The sequence below is a fragment of the Atta cephalotes genome (assembly GCF_000143395.1).
Source record: "Atta cephalotes unplaced genomic scaffold scaffold00001, whole genome shotgun sequence".
Taxonomy (NCBI): domain Eukaryota; kingdom Metazoa; phylum Arthropoda; class Insecta; order Hymenoptera; family Formicidae; genus Atta; species Atta cephalotes.
Window position 1 is genome coordinate 7,172,006 of NW_012130065.1, and position 23,277 is coordinate 7,195,282.

A 23,277-nucleotide genomic window follows, 5' to 3' on the forward strand; every position below is an offset into this window, starting at 1 on the left:
GAAATACAAAATATTTTGCATACAGTAAAACGGTCATTTTATTTTATAATGCACTTTATCGAATGTATATGAACGGATACGATTACAGTTAAATTTGCAAAATTCTTACATTACAATGCTATACTCCTGAAACACGCGTTAAAAACATAGAAATAAATATATGAAATACAATGACAAAGAAGATAACTGATATTTTTGTAAAATTTATCATGCAATTAACGTGAATTTTATTAAAAAAAATATAAATAATAATTGTGATATTACAGAAAAGACAGAATTGTGTGTATTTACGTATTACAGAATGCTTCTAAGGGATTTTACCAAGAGGCGAATGAAAATACGCGTCGTCGCGCGCACAGTGCCTCTACGAAAGCTCCTTTATTGTCTTTCGCAACGTCTATAACAACAATTGCGGGGCGTCGTAAGAACCGCGACGGGAGAATCCGCGCGAAACGCGAGATGATGCCGCCGCCATTCACACGCAAAACCGCGGATAAAACCAACAGGTATGTTGACGTCAATATTATCCGCGACTTATTGTTGATTCAGCCGCGGTATCCCGTCGGCATGGCCCTCGATCCAGGTCAACTTAATATACGTTTTGAAATTTTATTCGATCGACTGCACTCTTGATTCCCCGGATTTTCATGAACCGCTTCGGGCGATCCGGGACGTTTTCCATTGCGACATTGGATTCTCAAGGCAGAATCGGGAACACTTTTGGCAAAGAGGAGAAAGCGTCATCGACGTATTTCTGTGCAATGTGAGCTATTTGCACAATCCATGATTTGAACGAAACAGATTTCACGATGCTCAATCCATCTTCTTACGTATTCATTACGTAATTCTTGTATAAAAAACAAAATCTTTATATTGGTAATAAAAAAATCTTTATATATGATAAAATTCGCGAAAGAAATAAAAAAGTCATATACTATGATGTTTGCGCGTAGTAACTCGCGCGTAAGAAATAGGGTATGGCACACGTCATCATTTGCACCGTGTACATTGTACACGCGCGGAAATGTACGCTCGCGCGACATCGTTGACGATAGTATTCGGACGGTAGATTCGCAGGATGGCTGAGAAGATGGAGATCTAAAAATATTCTCGACGAAGGAATTCCCCGAAAAAGTTTACTGTTCGAAAAGCTTTTTGGGTATGAGAGAAGGAAAGATACTTTGTTCTCTCTTTTTTTCTCTTTATCTCTCTCTACAGTCTTCTACAGTCTTTGCCTCTTTCAGCTTCTATAGTCCATCCTCTTTCGCTCTTTACTCTCACCCATTTGCGCCATTCGGGACGTCCTCGGCTTTGCCTTTGCCTCATCTCAAGTCGTTACTTTCTTCCATAGCGCGGGCTTCAGCCAGTGGCTCTCTGAGCTTTTCTGCACACGCTCCTTATTCCTCGTCGCATATCCCGCTAGATAAAATATTTTCGAATCTCCATTCCCGATATGATGCCGTACATTCGCGTGGTTAGCCTAGATAGAGCTCAGGCGACCGAATGCCCCGTTCTAAGCCGATTCTAAACTTCGGTCGATATCCCGACGCCTCTTCGACCCGCAACCCCTGAAAACCACCGCCGCTTGCCTCCTTCCGTCCGGCGTGACCAGGGCGTTTACGTGGTACCAGAAGTACCACCACCAGTCGGCTCGCGTTTCTCCCTACACTTTCCACCGGCCGGTAGTTTGAGCTGTCCAAGCACCCATCAAATCGAATTTCTTCCGCGGTCGGCGATGCTATAGACAGACGGGAACGCCGCTTACCGACACCCAACTGTTTTACACGCATTATTAAGTCATGCCCCAGCACGGAGTAACGTGCCATCGGATTACGTGGCCTTAACGAAACTTCCTTCTGAACCAAACAAAGTCCTGTACAAAGCCTCATTGTATAATCGACTTTTGCCTCTTTAGGCTTGTCTCTTTTAAATTTTCTATCATTTATATTGAATTTTTATTGTTTTGTAAATTTTCTTATTAAATGTTTTAATTCGCAATAAAAGATGTATTTTTAACAAATTATAGTATAAGTGTATTATAGTAAAATTATAGTAAAATTATAATATATAGTATAAGAATCAAACTAGTTATAGCGTCCTGACTAATAATGTTCTTAAAAGATGATAAATATTTTACATATTTTATTAGCAGATATATCATTATTTCGTATTTAATAAAAAAAATTTACATTAAGTTTGCTAATAATTGTTATTGCAACGTATATAATAGTATAATAATAGTAGTTATATATATATATATATATATATATATATATATATACACACATACATATATATATATATATACATATAAAATATATATTATTATATATGTATATATAATTATTCACATGTAATATGATTGAAATTTTGTGTTCGTTAAAATAATAAAATTTCAAGGCAAAATTCCAAAAAGTATTTCTTTCAAACGTTTTTCAAATTATTTATTTAATTTGTACAATTCAGAAAACTTAAGTAACATTTCTATTTTTAATAAAAACTGTATGACTCCATGACTAAATAAAAATATGACCTGTTGTTTTAAAAATTCTGCGACTCGCTATACTACGATATTCCTATTGCGTCAGAAAATAAAGACTATTTATTTACATGGCTGTGCGTATATTCAATGCCACGTGTCAACGTGGCTGTTATATTCGATATTTTGACTGTAGCTGTAAATAACGTTAATACATACGAAAGTACCGCTTTCCAATGCACCGTAAATGACGTTCTAATTGCTTCGTTTACATACTTGAGAGAATACAAATCTATGCGAATGAAGGCAAGCTTTTGTGTATTTAAGGTCGTGAGTCATAATATCGTACGATTTATCGATCAAATGGTAGAGTAATAAAACTTGACAGTAACTAGAACGACCCGAGCACTTACGTAGTGTGTGTAAGTATACATTGACTATCAACTAGTAACAGGGACAGAGCTTGGACTACATGACGGATCCATCTACGCATAGACATTGTACCATATTCGCTCTTGGAAATGTTTTACATATTTTTTCTTTTCAAAATTACAAATGATCCTGATTATTCTTATTTTGTTGATATTCAGATATAAATCAATTTGTAACACAAAGAGAATGAATATTTACTTATTAAGATTCAAGTAATTAGTAACATTCGCGTAACACACGTGTCAAGAAAACTGTTGCCATTTCTAAACATCGCACCTGTGAGAGATGAATATTATAATATATAATAATTACGAAACATAAAGCCTGGCATTCATATATAGAGTCGGTTCTTATTTAAAATCATCTTAAGATATCATAAACCAATCACACAGTCGTATTAGAATTTTAAGATGATCTTGAAATTGACGAACTGAATATTAATACGACGACTATGAATACTAATCATATTAGGACCGTACGGCGGGACATTATAAAGCTTATTAAATGCAGTATTCGAGATTTCGAATTCGTCTCTGAAGAAAAACAAGAATCCCGAGAATTCGTATTTCATCTTAAAAGAGCCAGAATGTTAGATGCTAGGCTAGGCGATCAGAGTTCGCGATTTAGGTACGTGTATCCGGCGGTCGAAGGATATAGTGGCGGTGAGACTGGTCGGTGGATGGGGGTAGCGGCGGGTAGGAAAGGGGAGAAATTTTCGCGTGTTTCTCGAGGTTAACGGAGACACTCGGGAAATTTATACTTCGGCAATAGTAATACCACGGGTGTGAGGCAGGTGCCGGCGGTGGTCCAGATCGATAGGACATTAAAACAGAGGGGAAACGAAGAGAGGGTCTACCTTCGGGGCAGGCGCCTCGACGAATAACCCCGCCATAAACGGAGGAAAGCCTTCTTTTACTCAGCCGTACATCTAACTTCGCCGTGATTTACGTTACAGATTTTGGCGGGTCACACTAAAACTCGGGCCACTCTCCATTTAGCCCCGAAAAATGATGTTGTAAACTGTGACGGTCGGACCTTCCCCTTTATTTGATCAACGAAAGCCGAGAGAACGGCGTCAAGTTTGACATACTGCGGATGTGATTTCGTAGTTATTACCTTGTGGAATACTCACGTTCTTTTCGACTCTAGAGACAATCAGATTGTGATAATTAAAAATGCAATAATTAAAATACTGCTCGGAAGGAAATTATCTACCATGTCATTACTATCGTAATTCTGATTTACAATACATCTTTCATCTTTTTTGCTTACCTAAGTGCCCGAATAATTTGTTATTTCATTTTTTACTATAATTCTTTAGGAATAGAATTACGAACATTGTTGTCTTAATCGATGCGCTTTGCATGTTTTGCAACTTTCTTTAAAATGATTGTCCTTTAGACTTTCTTGAGAGTGATCGCATTTTGATAAAAGAGAACGTTACAAGAAAGCGTGATGTATAAAGTTTTCTTAAAGATGCAAAGTAATTGAAGCAAAAAGTTAATTTGGAATAAGTACATTTTTAGTAGTTAAGATATATCGATTGATATAATACATATTCGGACTTATCTTATTAAACTTTTTAAATAGAAAGAAATTTCTTCTACTAAACCAAACGTTTTTCATGCTATAAAGACAGAACATGAATGAATAACAAAATTGCAAAATTTTGTGTTTAAAAATTATATGTGTCTAATAAATTACAATTTTATATTTCTTAAAAATAAAAATAATTTATTAATAACTAATAATTTTATATGTGGGTAACCTATAATACGAAATTATATAAAGGTGATAGTGTTCTGTGCAAAATTTGAATATCATAGCTAAGGCTCGTACAGTAGAATCAATTTATTATCTTAGCTACGATAATGATAAATTTTCTGCTTTCTAAGTAAATTAGATTAAGAGTATCGTTCACTTACCGCTTTTTTGACGAACGAAACAAATCCATATCCCTTAGATTTTAAAGTTTGGGGATCTCTGACAACTCTGCAATCTCTGTAACATAAATATTATATTTGATAAGATAAGCTATAAATATAAATGGTGTGTGCAAAATTAAAATTTAATTAATCAAGAATTTTAGGATAGACATTTCGTTAAATTGAACACTCGTTTTTTATTAAGAATTATTTAATTAAGAGCTTTTATTTTAAATCATATCTGAGATTTTTTTTATTAGTAACAATCTTTAAATATTTTAACCCGGCGTGAGCTAGGTGATAAAGTACCTAAAAATATCTAAATCTAAAAGTACTTCAAGACAACGGGTCTCTCACTAAATAAAAACTACAAATAAAATATTCAAAATTATAAGAAAATTATGTTTATTAAAATTTTAATAAATTAGTAACAATTTTAAACGTTAAAGAGATCAATGTGTCAGGTATGACATACCTGACTTAACCCACATAAAATAATTGTTAAAGTTTAAGTAATTATATATCTTAATTACGTTTTTTTTCGCTATTGAAATAACATACATGTGTATATAATAATATCTATTTTCTCTAGAATTCTCTCATTTTCCTCTATGTCTTCATTATCGCAATATTACAGTACTCGTATGAGACCTCAATTTGTTTCATGCGCAATTGAATTTTGAAACGCTCATATTCTCTAGAAAAGTATTGGCGACATTGTCGGGCGAATTGGGACCGGGTTGCCGGATCACCCTCGACGAATTCTTTCTCATAATTAAGATTCCAGTAGCGCCCGGCGGACAAAATTAGGAATACTGGAACGTGCGACATGGCCCTGGAGGCTGCAGTCGTTTTAACGAGAGCTTAAGGCGAGGAAATATTCTTTCGACCGATAGAACGGGGTAGCGCGAATAAAATTCCGCACCGCATATATACCGATCCCTCCTTTCACTTCCGTTATTCGTCGACTACCTGGACTTTTCTTGACCGCAATTGGAAATTTTCAAAAGACTATGTCGCGCGGTATCCATTATCAACTATGCACGGTGATTGATGTAGACGGAACGGCGGAACTTTGATATATGACACTTTCCGCGTACTACGAAATTAATTGCCCGTAGAAAAAAATTGCCGGCGTGAAGATGACAGTACTGACTCCTCTTCTTTTATTTTCTCGTTTGTGATGGATTAAGTGCAAAAGAGCAGCAAGTAATTAGAAAATAGATCGTTGAACGACATCTATAGGACGTTTATGCGACGGTTATGCATTTTACAGATAGCAAAATATTGTTTCTGATTAACATTAAAAAATTAAAAAGTCGATAATTTTGTTATACAAAACTTGGTAAGTATTAAAATGCTTCTATTCTATTTTGATATACATTGTTTCTTTTGCTACTTACTTACTTAGTTTATTTGTCAAACTAAAAGCATGCTCAGCTGCTTTACGAAGACAAGTCATTAAATACATAATGCGTAGAACCACAATTTAATGTGTTATGTTTGAAAAGTCTTGCAAAAACAATGTTCGCTGTGATACACGCGGATGGAAAGCGAAGAATAGGCAGTAAAAAAAGGCAAAAGAACGACCTCGTTTGGTAAGAGAAGACTTCAAAGAAGGTTTGTCAAAAGGAAGGAACGTAAAAAAGAATAAAAGAGAAGGCAGGCGGAATTACGCGCGTTTCAGGCTGTAACCAGTCGGTACTTCCACTCTGTGCATCAATTTGAATGCACACCTGCCGCGGTTTCGCCCGTAATTAAAACGATTAATCGATCAAAGGATGTATCTGGGCGGAAGCGAAAAGAGTGAGAAAAAATTTGTACCATGTGTACACCCTTTTTAATGAGTAAGAGCAGAGAATAAATTAATCTATAATGACTAATGCGAAACATTACTAGTAGCGCAGCAGTAATTAAATAAATTCAAATCCGACGATGTGTTCCTTTGCCGAAGCTAGGAAAATCACGAAATGAATTAAAGATTTGAAAGGCGAATTTCGAACGACGAACCGTCAGCCCAGTTGATTAATCTTTATTGGAAATAAATTGTAAATTAGTGAATCGATTTCGCGTATTTCTCTTTCTCTCTCTCTCTCTCTCTCTCTCTCTCTCTCTTGTAATCTTTTAGTGGTGTTATGCTCCAAGTAACAAATATGGGTGTATAATTTTAATTGACAATGCTTTCCCTCATGGTGATACGCGCGCGACATCAAAGGCCTTTTGGAACCGCGATATACTGTTTCCGATTGCTTTTGCACCGAACGGTCGGCAAACGTCGTAGTTTACGAGCTCGGAATGTTGAGTGGTCAATATAAGTTAGATGTAGAACACGCTGTTAGTCGCCCGCATACGCTGTTACCCACACTTCACATCGCTTACATCGCACCGCGCACATATACCTTGCGCTGGTTCTATTGATATAGATTTGAACTTGTATGTTTCGTATAGTGCTTATTCTCTTCCTCTTTGTTGTTTCTTTTTAGGTCCATTTCTCTGGTTGGGCCGCCACGTAGAGCGAAACAATTGGTACGACGGTAGCGTGTTCTGTGGATTTATGTTCTTCACCGCAAAAAATCATAAATTAATGCATGGTTATTGACGCGATAAATCTCAGAATTTAATTCAGGTTCCGTCGAGTCTTGTCGCACGACAACGCCGTTCCTCTCGTCCGTTTTGGCTGGTGATATAGCCGCGACAATGCCAGAGGCTCGCACTCTGGCGGGCAAAGCCTCGATAGGATAAAGAGTAAGTCTGGATTTATTGCCATCGAGCCAGTCGAACACGATGGACGTGTGGATAGAAAAGATTTTGCGTGGGCGGATTGGAGAGCAGAGAGCGATGATTCAAATTGTACGCCGGACATGTATCCGATGTGATGAATCCCTGCATAAGTTATCTCTCACAATCAGTCTATCAATTTTGAAATTGATTTCCTGTGTAATATTGTACTATTCATTTCTTCATATCAATAATAGTTAGTTTACATTATAAATAATGAGTAAATTGATTGTAAAATATAATTTACATTCTTATAGAAATATATTATATATATATATAATAGAAAATGTAACGCGGAAATGGCGATATTGTGTTACGATATTTCTATAGCTGTAGGGAAATTTGCATCCAAGGATACACCGTAAGTTCAGATTTATTGCCGTCGACTAGGTCGGGCGTGATAGACGCGAAAATGGAAGGATGGGGTGTGTCGATGTTTCAAATTGCGCGCTAGGGACGTAATCCACAGAAAGATTGCAGGCTTGTTGTTCGTTCTATCAATTTCGAAATCTTGATTCTACGTTGTTTATATAGGTGATATCTGTCACGAATATACAAACGGATGAGCGCTTACTTTCTTAAATTTTCAATTATTTCTTATCCCAATCAATTATATTAATAGAATTATACTTTTATTATTTAATCGCGAATAGTCATCTAGGCTATTTTTATATCTTAATGACAAAAGATGTGAAAATTGTTGGTAAATATTGTTTTGTGTGGATAACATGCTATTTAACATAATACTTTTGAGACTTTCACAGGTGTTTTCTTCAGGGATGCCAAAGAGTTTACGGGTTATCGCCGTGTCGTGATCTATTGTTAATGTCTAATTAACAATTGTTTAACATATTTTTTTCTTTTTTAATAATTATTTTCTATGAACTTTTAAAATATTCAATTCCATCGCAAATCTACAATAAAAAAGAGTGATATTAATTAAAATCTTGAGAGGAAAAGATGATATTATAACATCCCAGTTACATTTTACACAATAATTTTGTTAATAATCAATATTTAAGTTTCAAATTTGATAATTACATTTATTAAAATATTATTGAATCGATTCTGGATTCAAAATTACGAAATATTTATTACTTAGAATACTATTAATAAAAATGTGGTGACATTGTATAATGACTCGAAGAAAAAAAGGTGGTAATGTGACCTTCCATAAAATAACCTTAAAATATTTGTTTTGTCTAGAAAAAAGTATTTGATTACAAAATTAACAAAAAAATAAAATAAAATTTTAAAATGTATGCAAATGAATGTATATACATTCACATAACTTCTGCATATAAGCTGCTCAGTAAACTAAAAATAGTAATACATAACACGTAATGTAAACTATAGATTAACAGTAGAGCTACAATTGGTTATCAAATAATTATCTTGATATGAAAACTTCAAAATAGAGATCGTGAATAACCAATACCATAAAGAATCACATTAGCAAAATGCATGTTATTGTTTAAATTTACATAACTCAAAATATACACAGTCAAATAAAATGTTAAATAGCAAATAACACACTCAACACACTCAAAAATACATGTAACAATACGCTCATATTTAAGAAAAATGAGAGAATGGTGTAAATGCTAAAATGTATCTCAGTTTCGGAATTCTTGAAAATAAAAATGCGTTATAAGCTGTTAAGTGTTGGTAGACAGACCGGGGCTCATTGGCATAAAAGGCAAATTGGCATTACATTTATAATAAAAGAACAATGGAAAAGTTACTGCAAAATATTTCTTTTATAATAGATATTCTTCTTAAGTTCCATTTAAACCAAACAAGTATTACAATAGAAAAAGGAAAAAGTTGATTCAAGAGTAGACAAGTAAATTTGAGCACTTCATAATTTCGTATTAATGTTCTTCGGTTTGCGAAAGCAAATCTAAGTGATGTATTATTAGTTAAAAGAAAAGTGTTTGTTAGTATACAATACTTATTTTGAGTAACAATGGTAATTTGTTATAATAAAATGATTAAAATCGGACGTGTGCAGAGATAGAGTGTATTGGCTCGTATCATAAGAAAAGGTTATATTAACTCGCTGTAGCACACGTGTGAACATTTAATTACAATTTAACTCTGACAAAAACGCTTTATATTTAATATTTCACAAAACGCTTTATATTTAATATTTCTGTATTAAAATGAAGTAGAATTAAAATAATTTACACTTATTTTTCTGTAACAACATCTTGCTATTTGATTACAAAATAATTTTGAAAGATACAATTTTTACCAAAAAGTACATATCTCCTATCTAATTTTTATTTTTATTATTTTTCTATTATATTTCTATTATATTTTTGTTAGTTTAATATAGAGTTTATCATGGAGGCAATTTATACTGTGATATGTACCAATTTACCCCATCAGGGCAAGTTAACTACAATGCAGCGTGTCTGTATTTCATTTATTGCAAAGAAATTATATATAGAACCATTACTGATACGAAAATGTAGAGAAAGGTTTCTCTACATTTTCTATCATATTGATGTATTTTAATCATAATAATTAATTGTTTAAAAAATCTAATGTCGAAATTGTGAAAATTGTGCCAACGAGACTTGATCTCCCCTATATCATCATGATGTAATGGCGAGCTACTAAATAAATAATTCCATAAGTAATCATTAGGATTCACTATATAATAGCGGAGATGTTAAGGGAGTCCATAATATATACTGGCCATAATACCACTTTCCTCTCTACTTTTAAGAAATACTGTCATAATAAGCTACTTAACGTATTTATCTCATTTAATGCTAAAACTGCGAGTCTAAATTAACTCAATCACGGTTCAAGGTAAATTTGGCTTTTTACGAGAGAGGATTGTCGTCATAAAAGCAAAATTGTAATTAATTATGATTATAGTGAAAAATCACGAAAATATAAAGCTCCAAAATTCAAATTAACTGGAAAAGAAAAACTATCAGTTGGGTGAAAAATGGCACTGCTGCGATTATAATGTTATCTGTTATCTGTTTGGTTCCTGTTTATTTTTTCAGAAAATTGTAATTAAATATTCATAATATTCTTAAATACTAATAAATCGTGGAAAACTATTAATAATATATAACAACAAACAAATTAATTAAACAGAAGGAGTTCTATTATTGTATTATAATAATAATATATTACAATATGTTAATAATAATGGTTTTAATTGGGATATAAAGATATCCCGGATGATCGTTTTTTTACAAAAAAGCCAGGTGATTATTCCCGGGTTAAAGTACGATGTTACTCTATCTGAATCAATAATGCGTTGATAATTGATAGAATTATCATAGTCATAATGACTTTTAATGACACCTATTAATAATAAGAACTTTCTAAATATTATATCACATATTATATCATAATGATTATAATATATATATTCTGTTCTATTTCTGCAAAGTAACTTTCTTAATGTGATTTAATTTCTCTCTCTTCTTTTTAAACAAGTCACGATGATTCAATCGTTTAACAAGTTTCTAGATTTTGTTCTCTTTAATCTTAAGGCAAGTATAGTGGAGCTTGTAAAATTCCCAGTGGTAATTTCTTTTATCTCGCAAAGTAAATTCCCGGAATTGATAAAAGCTGGCCAGCAGTTCAATTTTGATAATTAACATGCGATTCACTTGTACGGTATTTACTTAACAATCGCTGGTTTGTAATGCCTGCTGGACGTATTCTGTTCGTAAACACCGTACTTTTGTCAGAATGCTCGATGCATTTCAACAAGTCTAAACTGATCTCCTTGTGCTTTTCGCATTTTATTCGTATCTTTTTCCTGCATCCTCTCTTATCTATCTGCTTTTTATCTACTTTCATTCTTGTCTAATGCGCCATTTCCCTTCTGCATTCATGCTATTCCCTTTTCATACATACTATTCTATTATTTTGGAAACATTCAAACGTACTTGATAATATCATAATTGAATCTTATTCCGCAAAAAATTCTTTCCAGTTTATTTAGCATGAAAATCAGATGAAACTTTTCATTCGCGAGATTTGCTGTTCCCTGCATTTGAAGGAGAGTTGTAACTTTTTTTAGATAATGACAAATCACAAATTCAAATTTTAATGAAAAATGTTAATTATTTCTTTGTTATAAATTTCTATATATATATATATATATATATATATAATTTTTAAGTTCTCTATATAATAATATTAAGTATTATTCATAATAATTTAATTGACAATTCTATAATATGTATAATATATATATTCAAGGTAACAAACTTTAACTTAATCAAATCTTTTTAACTAATAATTAAGCCAGTAATATCATAAATTCTTTTACATAATAAATATTTTAAGTGTTATATTATAAATACTGTTTATTTCGTATTTATTTTATATTTGTGTAATTTGTACAGGATGAATATTTCCGCACTATTACTGTTCTTAAATTTTATTAACTTTTAAGTTACACAATTTGAATTTAATTTCATGACATTAAATTTAATGTATTTATAATTAAAAAGTATATTTGTGTACATATACATAAAATTGTATTTTTCATGAAAATTTATGAAATTTAATGTACTTTTCATAAAATTTTATTAAAAGTATATTAAATTTCATAAATTTAATGTAAATTTAATGTACACGTTTATTTTATTTAAGTTACTACTGTAATTTAATTTTCAGTTAAATCATTTATTTCTTTTAATTTCGTTCATAACCACGAACTTCATTTACAGTAAAGAAAACTCGTGGTTATATTTCTAACAATACATCTTCTGCAACTTTAAGATCTTTCATATAACCTTCTATTTCAAACATGTGTGTCATAAAGAATAGGCAATCTTTATTTCCATCGGTTGAAGCCTATACGTTTCTATCAATGATCGTTCAAGCATTCTACCCCATTCATATTTCGTATAATATATTTTCGATAAGGTAGAAGGAGCAGAGGGAGAGGAGAATCGTGAATTGACGAAATCGTGTCACGACCTCATCAGTTTCATATCCTTAAACCGCGAAACTTTCGCATATTAACCTCCATTCCTCGATGCCGCTTTTTCATCTTTCATACTGTGCCGGTTCCTTTGACTACGTGCTGCGCAGGCAGTCTTTCCATTAGCCGTCGGAAAAATTCAAACTCATTAATTAGGCGCTAGGAATGGCGCGTCAGCATGAAAATCTTTGTACCATAGGATCTGGGTCCTTATCGCCCGGGCAACGAAGATTGAAGAACACCATTTTCGAGCGGGCAGGGAGAGGAATTGTGGGGTATGAGCGTTCGCGGGAACAGATTCATCAATCTACCTACAAATAATCGCTGCAGAGTGCTATCGTTCATCAGCATTTGATCGCTATTCTCGGACGCCGCTTATCGATTTCTGTATCAAGGGAATAACAACTTATCTGTTTACAAGGGATAGAAATACCAAGTAAAGTAGAACATTTATAAAGCACGCGACATTTTACGATGACAAATTGATGTTGTGTCATTGAAAGATTCCAGAAGAAAATCAGGTCGGATGTCTCGATTTAATTATAAGCTCAGTGTACAATTATATCGCGCAAGTTTCACATAATCGCTTGTCGCGTGTATATACATATATGTATGAAATTTATATATGAAATATCAATTTTTAGCATATATAATTACGCATATATTTTACATATTTAGATAAAATGTTACACGTTCAAAGCACAAATTTCATTCTTTACTTTTATATGGTTCTAGCCATATAATATTTTGGAGTATGCTACAAGAGAAAGCCTTTATCGGAAATATTTCGAGTTCAAGCAGCAAGTGGTATAGTGCAGTTTTCTATGCTAGCAAGAGTTGTTATCTTCCGTATAATGAATCCCGTGGGATGTAAGTTATGAATTTATAACCCTCTCACGGCTTGAGGTTGAAATATTTTCGATAAGAAGTTACTCTTCTCTTCGATTATGAATAGTAAAAAAGCTAATCTCAACAGACTGACATCTTATTATCGATTATCAAATTCTCGCGTAAGTCGAAGATTTGATTACATTGATAAAATATTACATTCTATTCAATAATTAACATCAATCATTATAACTTGCTTTATTATCGATTTATTCGCGTCTAAACATTGTATTTGTAGAGGCAGGAATGTGCATTCTGCATAACCAGCCAAACCGGTTAAAGTTTACATTATCAACAGGGTTAAGAGTGTTTATAAAGCATTAAAGACCTGCATTTTAGCGTAATGCTAGTCAATCAAGTGGCACGATTGTTTACACAAACTTTGTTGACTTTAAGTAATGTAGCGAGAAAACTTTATTCTCTCTAGAAACAAACTAACGCCTTCTTATACTTCGGAGTATATTTTCTCTTAATATAGCTTTAATGGCAGACATGCTAGTCTCATCTCGGATTGATTTTGTAAAGCGCGATATGGGTGTCTATTGATATCTGTTAATAAAAAATCGTAATCGTTGCTACAAATGGCATATTTTCATTACTTTCATACTTCATCATTTAGGACTTACTGAGAAATAGATATTAGGTACGCGACAAGAATAGGAATCATAAAAATCATTACGCTTATTGATGGAAACGACAGGACGCGACCATGTAGTTTACTTAATTCTTACTAAGTGCACTCAATACCGAGCCAGCTAATTGTTGATGGGATAGGTCGGGTCGATGGCGCAGGGTGGAAGCGGACAAAGTCTCAGACAAAGTCGTGTTGGCACCGATGCCATCCAACAGTCCTCGAGGGTCCCACAAGCAAAGCTCCCTTCGATTTTGAGATCGCGTCGAACGAAACTGTGCTCGTTGTGTTCACCATTGAACTCCTCCACGGCACGCTGCTCCTACTTTCGACGCTGTAAACCGCTTATTAATGTCTCCGATACGTAACACGCGGCATCAGCACCGGCCATTACTGAGCCCCTTTTCACCCCTGCTCCCGATTTACCTTCCGCCTCTATCATTCTCATCCCCTTTTCGCGATAGTCACCCCTATAACCAAAGGGTTAACCGGCCCTGCCGTAAGCGAGATTATTACCTAGATAACCGGAAAATTAACTGCAAAATGCGCCGTTTTACCCTGCCGGCGTGCGAGGTTATGGTAATTTTAATAACATATTTATTGCTCCCCGACTGTCCCCTCTCTCTTAATGCCCACACAAAAGGCAACACTGAGCGTTTGTAAGCGAGGACAGATAACGCGCCGCTGATTACGCGCCGGCGCTATTTTGCAAAGTTCGCCGGAGCTGAATTCGTTCGGGCGAGTCGCCAGGCATCGGTAATTTATGTCTTTTCCCTGCAACGATGCGTGATATGTGTATAATGTGTGCAATTTTCAATCCGAATTGATCCACGTATAATCCATTCGCCAGTATAATACCGAAAACGCTATCAGTTATTGTAATACAATCACAATGTCGGTATTTTCAGACCAATATACCGCAATTGACGAATTAACATGATGTAATATTTCATTAAAAGATTGTGCAACTCTATGATAATATTTGAAATCTTGTAATAATTTGGAATGGAATATTATATTATAATTACATTATTGTGTTATCTATACATTTATTTAGATGACATATATACAGGGTTAACATATTTCGTTCCGAAAAGTCATCTACCATTTTGCAGTTTACGCAATAGTTAACGAGATATTAATAACAGCTTTTTTATAAAGTTGATAGTATTTGAGTAAAAAATTATTCTAGATCAATATTTGGCAATTTTTAGTAATTAATATCTTGTTAACTTTTCGACTCAGTTCGATTCACTCTATCTGCTCATGATGAGTGACGAAATGTTAAAATCATCCTGTATATGCCATATAAATACACACACACACACACACACACACACACACACACACACACACACGCGCGCGCGCGCGCGCGCGCGCACACATATATACGTGATCGTTTGATAAGTTTGGTAAATTTCCATGAAATGGCGCTACAATCCATTTGATGACGCGACATCTCGAAAGATCCACTTTTCGAACCTCTTCAGGCCAAATTTCAGCCAGAAAGGACGCATAGTTTACGTTTGGTAGTCATTTGAAGCGAGATTGGCGCGTAAAAAAGTGCTCTTCCATCAAGACAACGCGCCGTCCCACAAGTCGACCGTTGCAATGACAAAACTACGAATTGGGCTATGGATTGATTTCTCATCCACTCTATTCTCCGGATTTAGTCCCATGTGACTTCTTTCTGTTCCCAAACTTAAAAACTTGGCTCGGTGGGAAGAAATTCTCGTCAAATGAGGAAGTCATTGTCGCCGTCAATGAGTATTTTGCAGACTTTGAGACAGCCTATTTCAAATGACTACCAACATGAATTATGCGTCCTTTCTGGCTGAAATTTGGCTTGAAGGGATTCGAAGAGTGGATCTTTCGAGATGTCGCGTCATCAAATGGATTGTAGCGTCATTTCATGGAAATTTATCAAACTTATCAAACGACCCACGTATATATAATACGAATATTTGTATTTATCTGGTGCGATGGATTAAAATTTCATTAAGAATTCTGTTTCATATTTGTTACTATATAAAATAAACGAATGTGAAAATAAAAAAATAAAAGGAGTAATAAGAGAAGAAATGAAATTGATTATAAAATGTATATTAAGGATATTATGGCCATTCGCGCAATAGAAGCATGAAACAAAAACATATAATAAAATGCCGTAGCACAAGCAATGATGGCGGCTTGTAGCCCTTCTTCACGGGTCGAGTAAAACTTCCAGCTGAATGGTAAATGCCCAAGTATTTTCTCCAATCGATAAGCTGCATGGCACATCTACTGATCACGATAATAAGTTTATCCTATCAAGCCCGGAGAGACTACAAGAATACACCACTTATAATTATATTCTCGTAAATTTCCAGCAAATGAAGATTATATCATCTAATTATTTATAATATTATATTTTTATTTTGTTAGCATAATCTTTCTGCGTAAAAGAGATGCTGAATAAAATGTACAGATATATCAAAATACAGAATGTCATTCATTATCAATGATCTTTATTGACATGATTATAAGAATGCTAAGGTTTAAAATACTGAAGTTGATTTTGATTCAACATATATTTCGTCTTCAGCATGAAATACAATTTGAAAAGGCGGTTGCACAAGCATGTATTTGGCGAATCTGTGGTACATTTTACTGATGGCGACGCTCGTTTTACGAACGCGTCACTATCAGCAGGTGACGTACAAGCGCGTGTTGTAACACTTGTAATATCCTACACGCCGAATGGCCGGTGCTCAAACGTGGCTATTAGCTCAGCCGGTATTTCCGGCCGGTGTTTTGAGATACGAGAAGAATTTCTATTTCCTCTACTCTTTCGTTGCCTGTTTTTAATTACACTTTTTTCTCTTGTACGGATTATTCATTAAATCTGCAGCTTGCTGGTGTGTTTTTCATTTTATACGATGACGAATGAAGTGTTTGCAATCGTTATAAATTATGAAACTGTTTCATAGAACGTGGAATATAAATGAGAGTAGATTTGTACATTTGCAGAATTGAATTTTTTATAAGTTTAGACATATTTCCACGTATATTTAAATGTTTCAAATATGTATTACGCTAGACGTATTAAAAACATAAGCTAAATTAAAGTATTTTTATAATTTAAAGTATTTTAAAGAATCTAATTAAAATTTATTAGTGATCTCCTTATTTTCTGAGACTCTAATGAATCAATATTACATAAATGCACATTCGAAAAAATTAAGTAGTAATTTATCAATATCATCGTCTTTATCAAATTTTTTTGTTTTCTTTTCTAGGAAATCATATTATTATATTCCTAAATATGATAGTAACTGCAAGGATAGTATATGTATATGCTTTTGGATGTAGATTTTTATAATCAGTAGTTATACCGTTATATGTGTCGCACAATAAGGCTTGCAAAATTAAATTTTTGACGCATGCTTCCCAATGCTTAGAGAATTTTCAATGTGAATCATTGTCATGAATAGAGACAAACTATTTAGTGTCGATGATAAACAAACGTCCAACGTGTTCAACATGAATCCAATTTCCATAATTTAGCCTCGTAAACATAATTAAATTTCAAACGCGGTAGCTCGTATCGTGAACAGTGTTACGATACACAATATTAGTTACGAAATCGTTTGACGTTGCAAGGAGATTAAGTTTACCGGCTTTACTGTGACACTAGTGACGACAAATCTTGTGATAAGTTATTCATACTTCGCAAGATATAAAATAATAATTCTAGAGTCCCTCGAGTCGCATTGCGTTAATTAAATCATAAAAGGGCAGTAGGTAGGCAGTAAGTAGTAGTTACGGATTAAAGTGGTACGTTACTTTTCTATGTAATTAAAGTAAATTACTATGATGAGAGTTAACAACGAATTGGCTACAGTTTGAGAAACTTTGCATTTAGCTGGATACGAGTGAGGATCGCGGCACGTGAACTTAGAATCTCCTTCCTTCGAGTTAACTTCGAAGAGAGCCAAAATAACGAAGGGTTAAGATAGCAGGCACAAGGGGACGCAATGTCTTGCCCCCTAATATGGCTTCGTTAAGAGGATTAGACGGCTTTGAAGTTACGTCAGCTGAAATTGTTGCTAGATCGAACAAGAATACATTCGGTTACTTATATTAAGATTTTTTTTCTACATTTACAAGTAAATAAAAATTTACTGCAATAAATTTTACATTCTGATTTTGTACCTACATATTTAAATTTAACCAAAATGATTAGGTCATGCTTTTATTGCATTATAAAGTAAAACGCAATTACTTGCTAAAATTGAAAACATTTTATGCAAGAAAGTAGCAATGACAGTAACGTATAGACAGTTATAATTATGGAAACGTTATGAAAAATGTACGAAGCTCTTGCGAAAACAATCGTGTAAAAATGATTACAGCCGAGGAAATTGGAACGGTTATCGTTTGCGAAAGGTCATAGTATTATTTTAGCGTTAAAGAAAATTCTTACAGATATTAAAAGAAGCGGATTCTAGAAATCAAATATACGATATCACATAGTGTCCGTGTCTCGTGGGCTCTTCTTATTAAACTTGATAGCAGCTTTTCCGGCTATCGTATTTGCTTTAGACATAGGTGTACGAGCAGAAACTTCGCACCGAACTTAGTCTTTACGTCTTTCTGAAATTGCGAACGAAGAAGATTATCGACATTTCTATCTTAACTGTTGATTAAAACATGGCAGTTAATGTAGGATATTGCAGTTGATTTGATTTACGCACTTAGATATAATATACTTTCTTCCAGTTTATAAAATTATATCAATGATCAGTTGGACGTTAAAACTTCAATATATTTAATTAATGAAACGTGTGAAACACAGTTATACTTTTTTAATAAAATATAGATTAAATGCGCAATATATTACATTTAAGTTTGTTAATAAAAAAAAATAAAAATGACCATAGTAAAGATAACTAATAACAATATATTATACAATTGAATATATTCTTAACTAATAAATGCAAACACACATTACATTTGTTATGTGCAACATGGAAATGGATATTCACAATTTTCTTGAGAATTTCGTACGACGATCGATTTCAAAGCAGATATAACAGCAAAACAAGAACTATGGATCATGTTCTTAGTTGAATTCCATGTGGAATGCAAGCGTGCTCGTGGCTTGGAATGCATTTATCCAAATCTTGATACAGGAATTTATTCCATTCATTCACGCGCGAACATTTCATCTTGAAATGAATTCATACTTGAGCAGTATAACGATAATCGTTCTGGATTTCGAATTTTATCAACAACTTGCTATTTTGTTTAGAAGATCTTAACATTGCATAGAAATATAACAACTGAATATATTAATTTCTTTCTATTGTAATATATATTATATGAATATATATATAAAATATTCTGTAATCCATTTATTAATTTTATTGTAGATTTTACAATAACATTTAATATAAAAAATGATTTAGAAATAACTTCTAGTATTAATTTATCCTAAACTTTATCCTAAACTTTGTCAATTTAAACAAAAAAGAAAAGAAGAAAATATATTTAAGTTTTGTTAAGATAAATTTTATCTAATTCCAATTTTCATAATACATAATCGTTAAAACATCCTTAAACGATATCATTTTTTGTTTAAACAAAAACATTTTGAATTCGATTTTGGATGAATAAAACAATAAACACGATCAAATAAGAGTTAAATAACAAATAAAATTTTTTTGTTCAAATAAACCGTTTTAATCTCAAGTGCCAAGAAAAAATTAGATTCGGGATATTAGAAGACAATTTTTAATTGATGTCGTCAAATCAATAAAATTATTTTTGTCAAGTCAAAGTAATTGAAAAAAATTCTTTATCAATTTCAAGCAAAAAAGAAAAATATTTCTAATTTTAAAATACAAAGAAAGAGAGAAAGAGAAACTCATAAGAGAGAAGTGACAAGAATTCTGTAAATATTAATTATTTTATCATAATGACAAAAATATTTCTTCAATTTGCTTTTATTTTAAAATTTACAAAGAAGATTTCCATTTGTAAGTGTAAGGAATTTCGTTGATGTTAAAGTGTATTAGCATTATATGTAAAATGTTCCACTTACTATAGATATAGATGTTCAATTCAGCGTTTCTGCTAGTTCTGATATCATCAATATAACTAATGAATTGATACTCCGCTCCATATTAAGTAAAAATTTGTAAATAAATTTTGTTTAAAATTTGGCAACGTATTTATATGCGGATGAAAAAGGTTTATAATGTTTATAATAACAGGCATAAATATACTTCAATAATATTGAACCACATATGTGTATAAATGTCGTGTGTTTACCTATGCAGCAAATGTAAATTTTTCTCCGCTCACTGCGATTCAATAAAACACGTTACACAAGAGGACAAATAGAAGAATAAATTGAATTGCATATTAAAACAATTTATTGTTATTTTTTGTTACTTTTGTATTTTTTGTATTTTTTATATTTTTTTACTTTATCCAAGTAAAATATACATAATGGTTTTAATCTATATTCGATAATATTATTTACGCGTCCAATAACGTGTATATATCTAATCCGCATATATATATATCTACATTTCAATGTTTATCTAGTTGTCTGTAAATGTAAATTTTGCAAAATAGGAGACAGCTACAAATATTTACATTGACGATTTTAGATGATGGGTAAGATATCTATGAAATTTCAACTCAATCCGTATTTAGCTCATAAGAAATGTAAACACGGAAATGTAAGTGTGGTTTTCTAAACAAAATTCAAACAATGAATATTGTTCTAACATCTAGGAAACTTTTTGTTTTTACCTTCACTGAGCACTTATGTGTGCTTTCTATCCGTGCGGAAGATCATCCAATATTTAGTGGTCGTTGGACGGGATAATAAATGTCGGTTCGATTGCAATACGTGCACGTCACGAGCGTAGACCCGATTTCGTTCGGTGGCCCAATCAGTCGAACCGCGCCTGATTTAATGCGTTATTTTATTAGAAATCTATAAAGCTATCCAGATTACGCGGGGAAAGGTTTATGGCCTGCCGCCAACCCACCGAGTTCGCCTCTACCGCCCCTTTCCACTCCGACCTGAACCGTTTTCGACATCCAACATACCAGCACCACCATCGACTTCCGACTACCACACCAACGGGTCCTAGCCGATTTGGGCGTCAGCCACCCTTCTTTCGGTTCCGCCAGTTAACGTGTCTGCTCTTCCAATGTGGCGGAAGAAAAAGGACTCTCCGGTCGACTCGGCGAATTAATTTATGCGCGATTCCTTTTTATTTGGGTCGACCCGCGGCCCGACAATTTCCACTCGAAATAGGCGACACTGATGCTGCGCCACGGAAAAGGTGCGGCTGAATCCTAGGCATTTTTCCACGGAAAAATAATGACGATTAATGTGTAGAACAAAAAAGAGAGGTTTTACAAATGGCAAAAATTGTGCAAATTAATGAAAATTAATGAGAATTAATTAGCTTTGTCAGTTTTAACACGATAAATTACTAGCTACATCATTTTATATAAATCATTTTTATTTTCATGTGACTACACAAATTAAATATTGCATTATATAATAGATTATAAACATAAATTGTAAAAATAAACTGTAAACATAATTTTATTTTTTATATATGTATCTTTTCTGTTTCATATTTCAAAGATATTCCTTTATTTATAAGTTATATTTTTAATAGTATGCTAATATATTAATTTATATAAGTTTTTTACTGTTACACTACTGAATAGTTATCTGGAGAAAAATGATGTTAATGCGTAGAAAATTTCAAAAGATTATAGAAAAGAGAAAAATTTTCTACTTCGGGCTTTTACAGTCAACGTAGAGTGTATTTCAAGAAACGATTGCAGAGGGTGCCAGAATTCTCGCCCCGGAAAATTGAATTCTCCGCTTTCGCTACCATCCATGAATTTCGTCATCATAAAACAATGGACATAATTTTGAATCCCGTATTATTCACAGTTCAAAAACTTTTCTTCCGCATTGTGTTTTTCATCTGTAGTTTTCCGCACAGGCGCATCAATAAATTTATGCACGAATAGCCAAAGTGTGATTTACTGTTCATCGATGAAATCCGAGATTGAAATTTGTATAAAATATACATATGGCGGAGAAAAAGAATATGATAATACAAATAATACAAACAATCAGGCAAGGAGAAATTATTAAATTCTTAGAAGTATACATAGTATTGTATAAATAAAAGAAATTAAAAAAAGTCTCATATACATATAATAACATTTTTGCTTTGGCAACTAACGATTTAACGAACGGTATAATTTATTTCCACTGAATCTGCAAGCTGACGTGCTGCATTTAAAAGTGTCTTCTATAATTCCACGATGTGGTGTGACTGGTGTGGCGTATTGATTTTTAAGAGGGAAACGAGGAAAGAGTGCGGTGAAGTCGCGACGACGACGGGCAGCACGTAAAGCCGCGAGGGCATTTGTTAATATCTCGTAATATTGATTATTTTTAATGAGGATGCCGTAGCAAAATGCCCGGACAATTGAATAGTCAACACCAGAGTTCAGCTTCTACATTCGTAAGTTTTATTAAGAAAAGTTTAAGAACAATGCTTGACTGTTAAAATTTTTCTTGTAAAGTTTTTAAGTTATTTTTAAGATTTATATATTTTCACGATATTATATATTTTCACTTTCGATAATATTACGTGGGTACAGTTTTTGCTTGACGTTACTAAAAAATATGAAATAAAACTTATGTGAAAAAGAATACGATAGAAATTTCGCTTAAATACTTGTGTGTATAAAATAAAATTTTCTATTATGCTCCTCTATTAAACAAATTTCATGTCATGTACATATATAATAAAATATTTGTTGCGTAATTTAAAATAAAGCATATTTCATAAAGTTATAACTAAAAAGTTAAAGTTATAACTATATCAAATCTCTCTCTTTTTCTCTCTCTCTCTCTCTCTCACACACACACACACACACACACACACACACACACACACACACACACACACACACACACACACACACACACACACACACACACACACACTACTACTACTACACTACACACTACTACTACTACTACTACTACTACTACTACTACTACTACTACTACTACTACTACTACTACTACTACTACTACTACTACTACACTACTACTACTACTACTACTACT

General features: G+C 33.1%; 1 protein-coding gene across 1 annotated transcript in view; it reads right to left on the bottom strand.

Moving 5' to 3' along the window:
- Window positions 1–23,277, bottom strand: part of LOC105625936 (nucleolysin TIAR-like) — a 162,094-nt gene that overhangs the window by 36,998 nt on the left and 101,819 nt on the right. Inside the window, exon 3 of the mRNA XM_012207249.1 lies at window positions 4,837–4,912. Within this exon, the coding sequence (XP_012062639.1) occupies window positions 4,837–4,912 (76 nt within the window). The remainder of the gene's footprint in view (window positions 1–4,836; window positions 4,913–23,277) is intronic.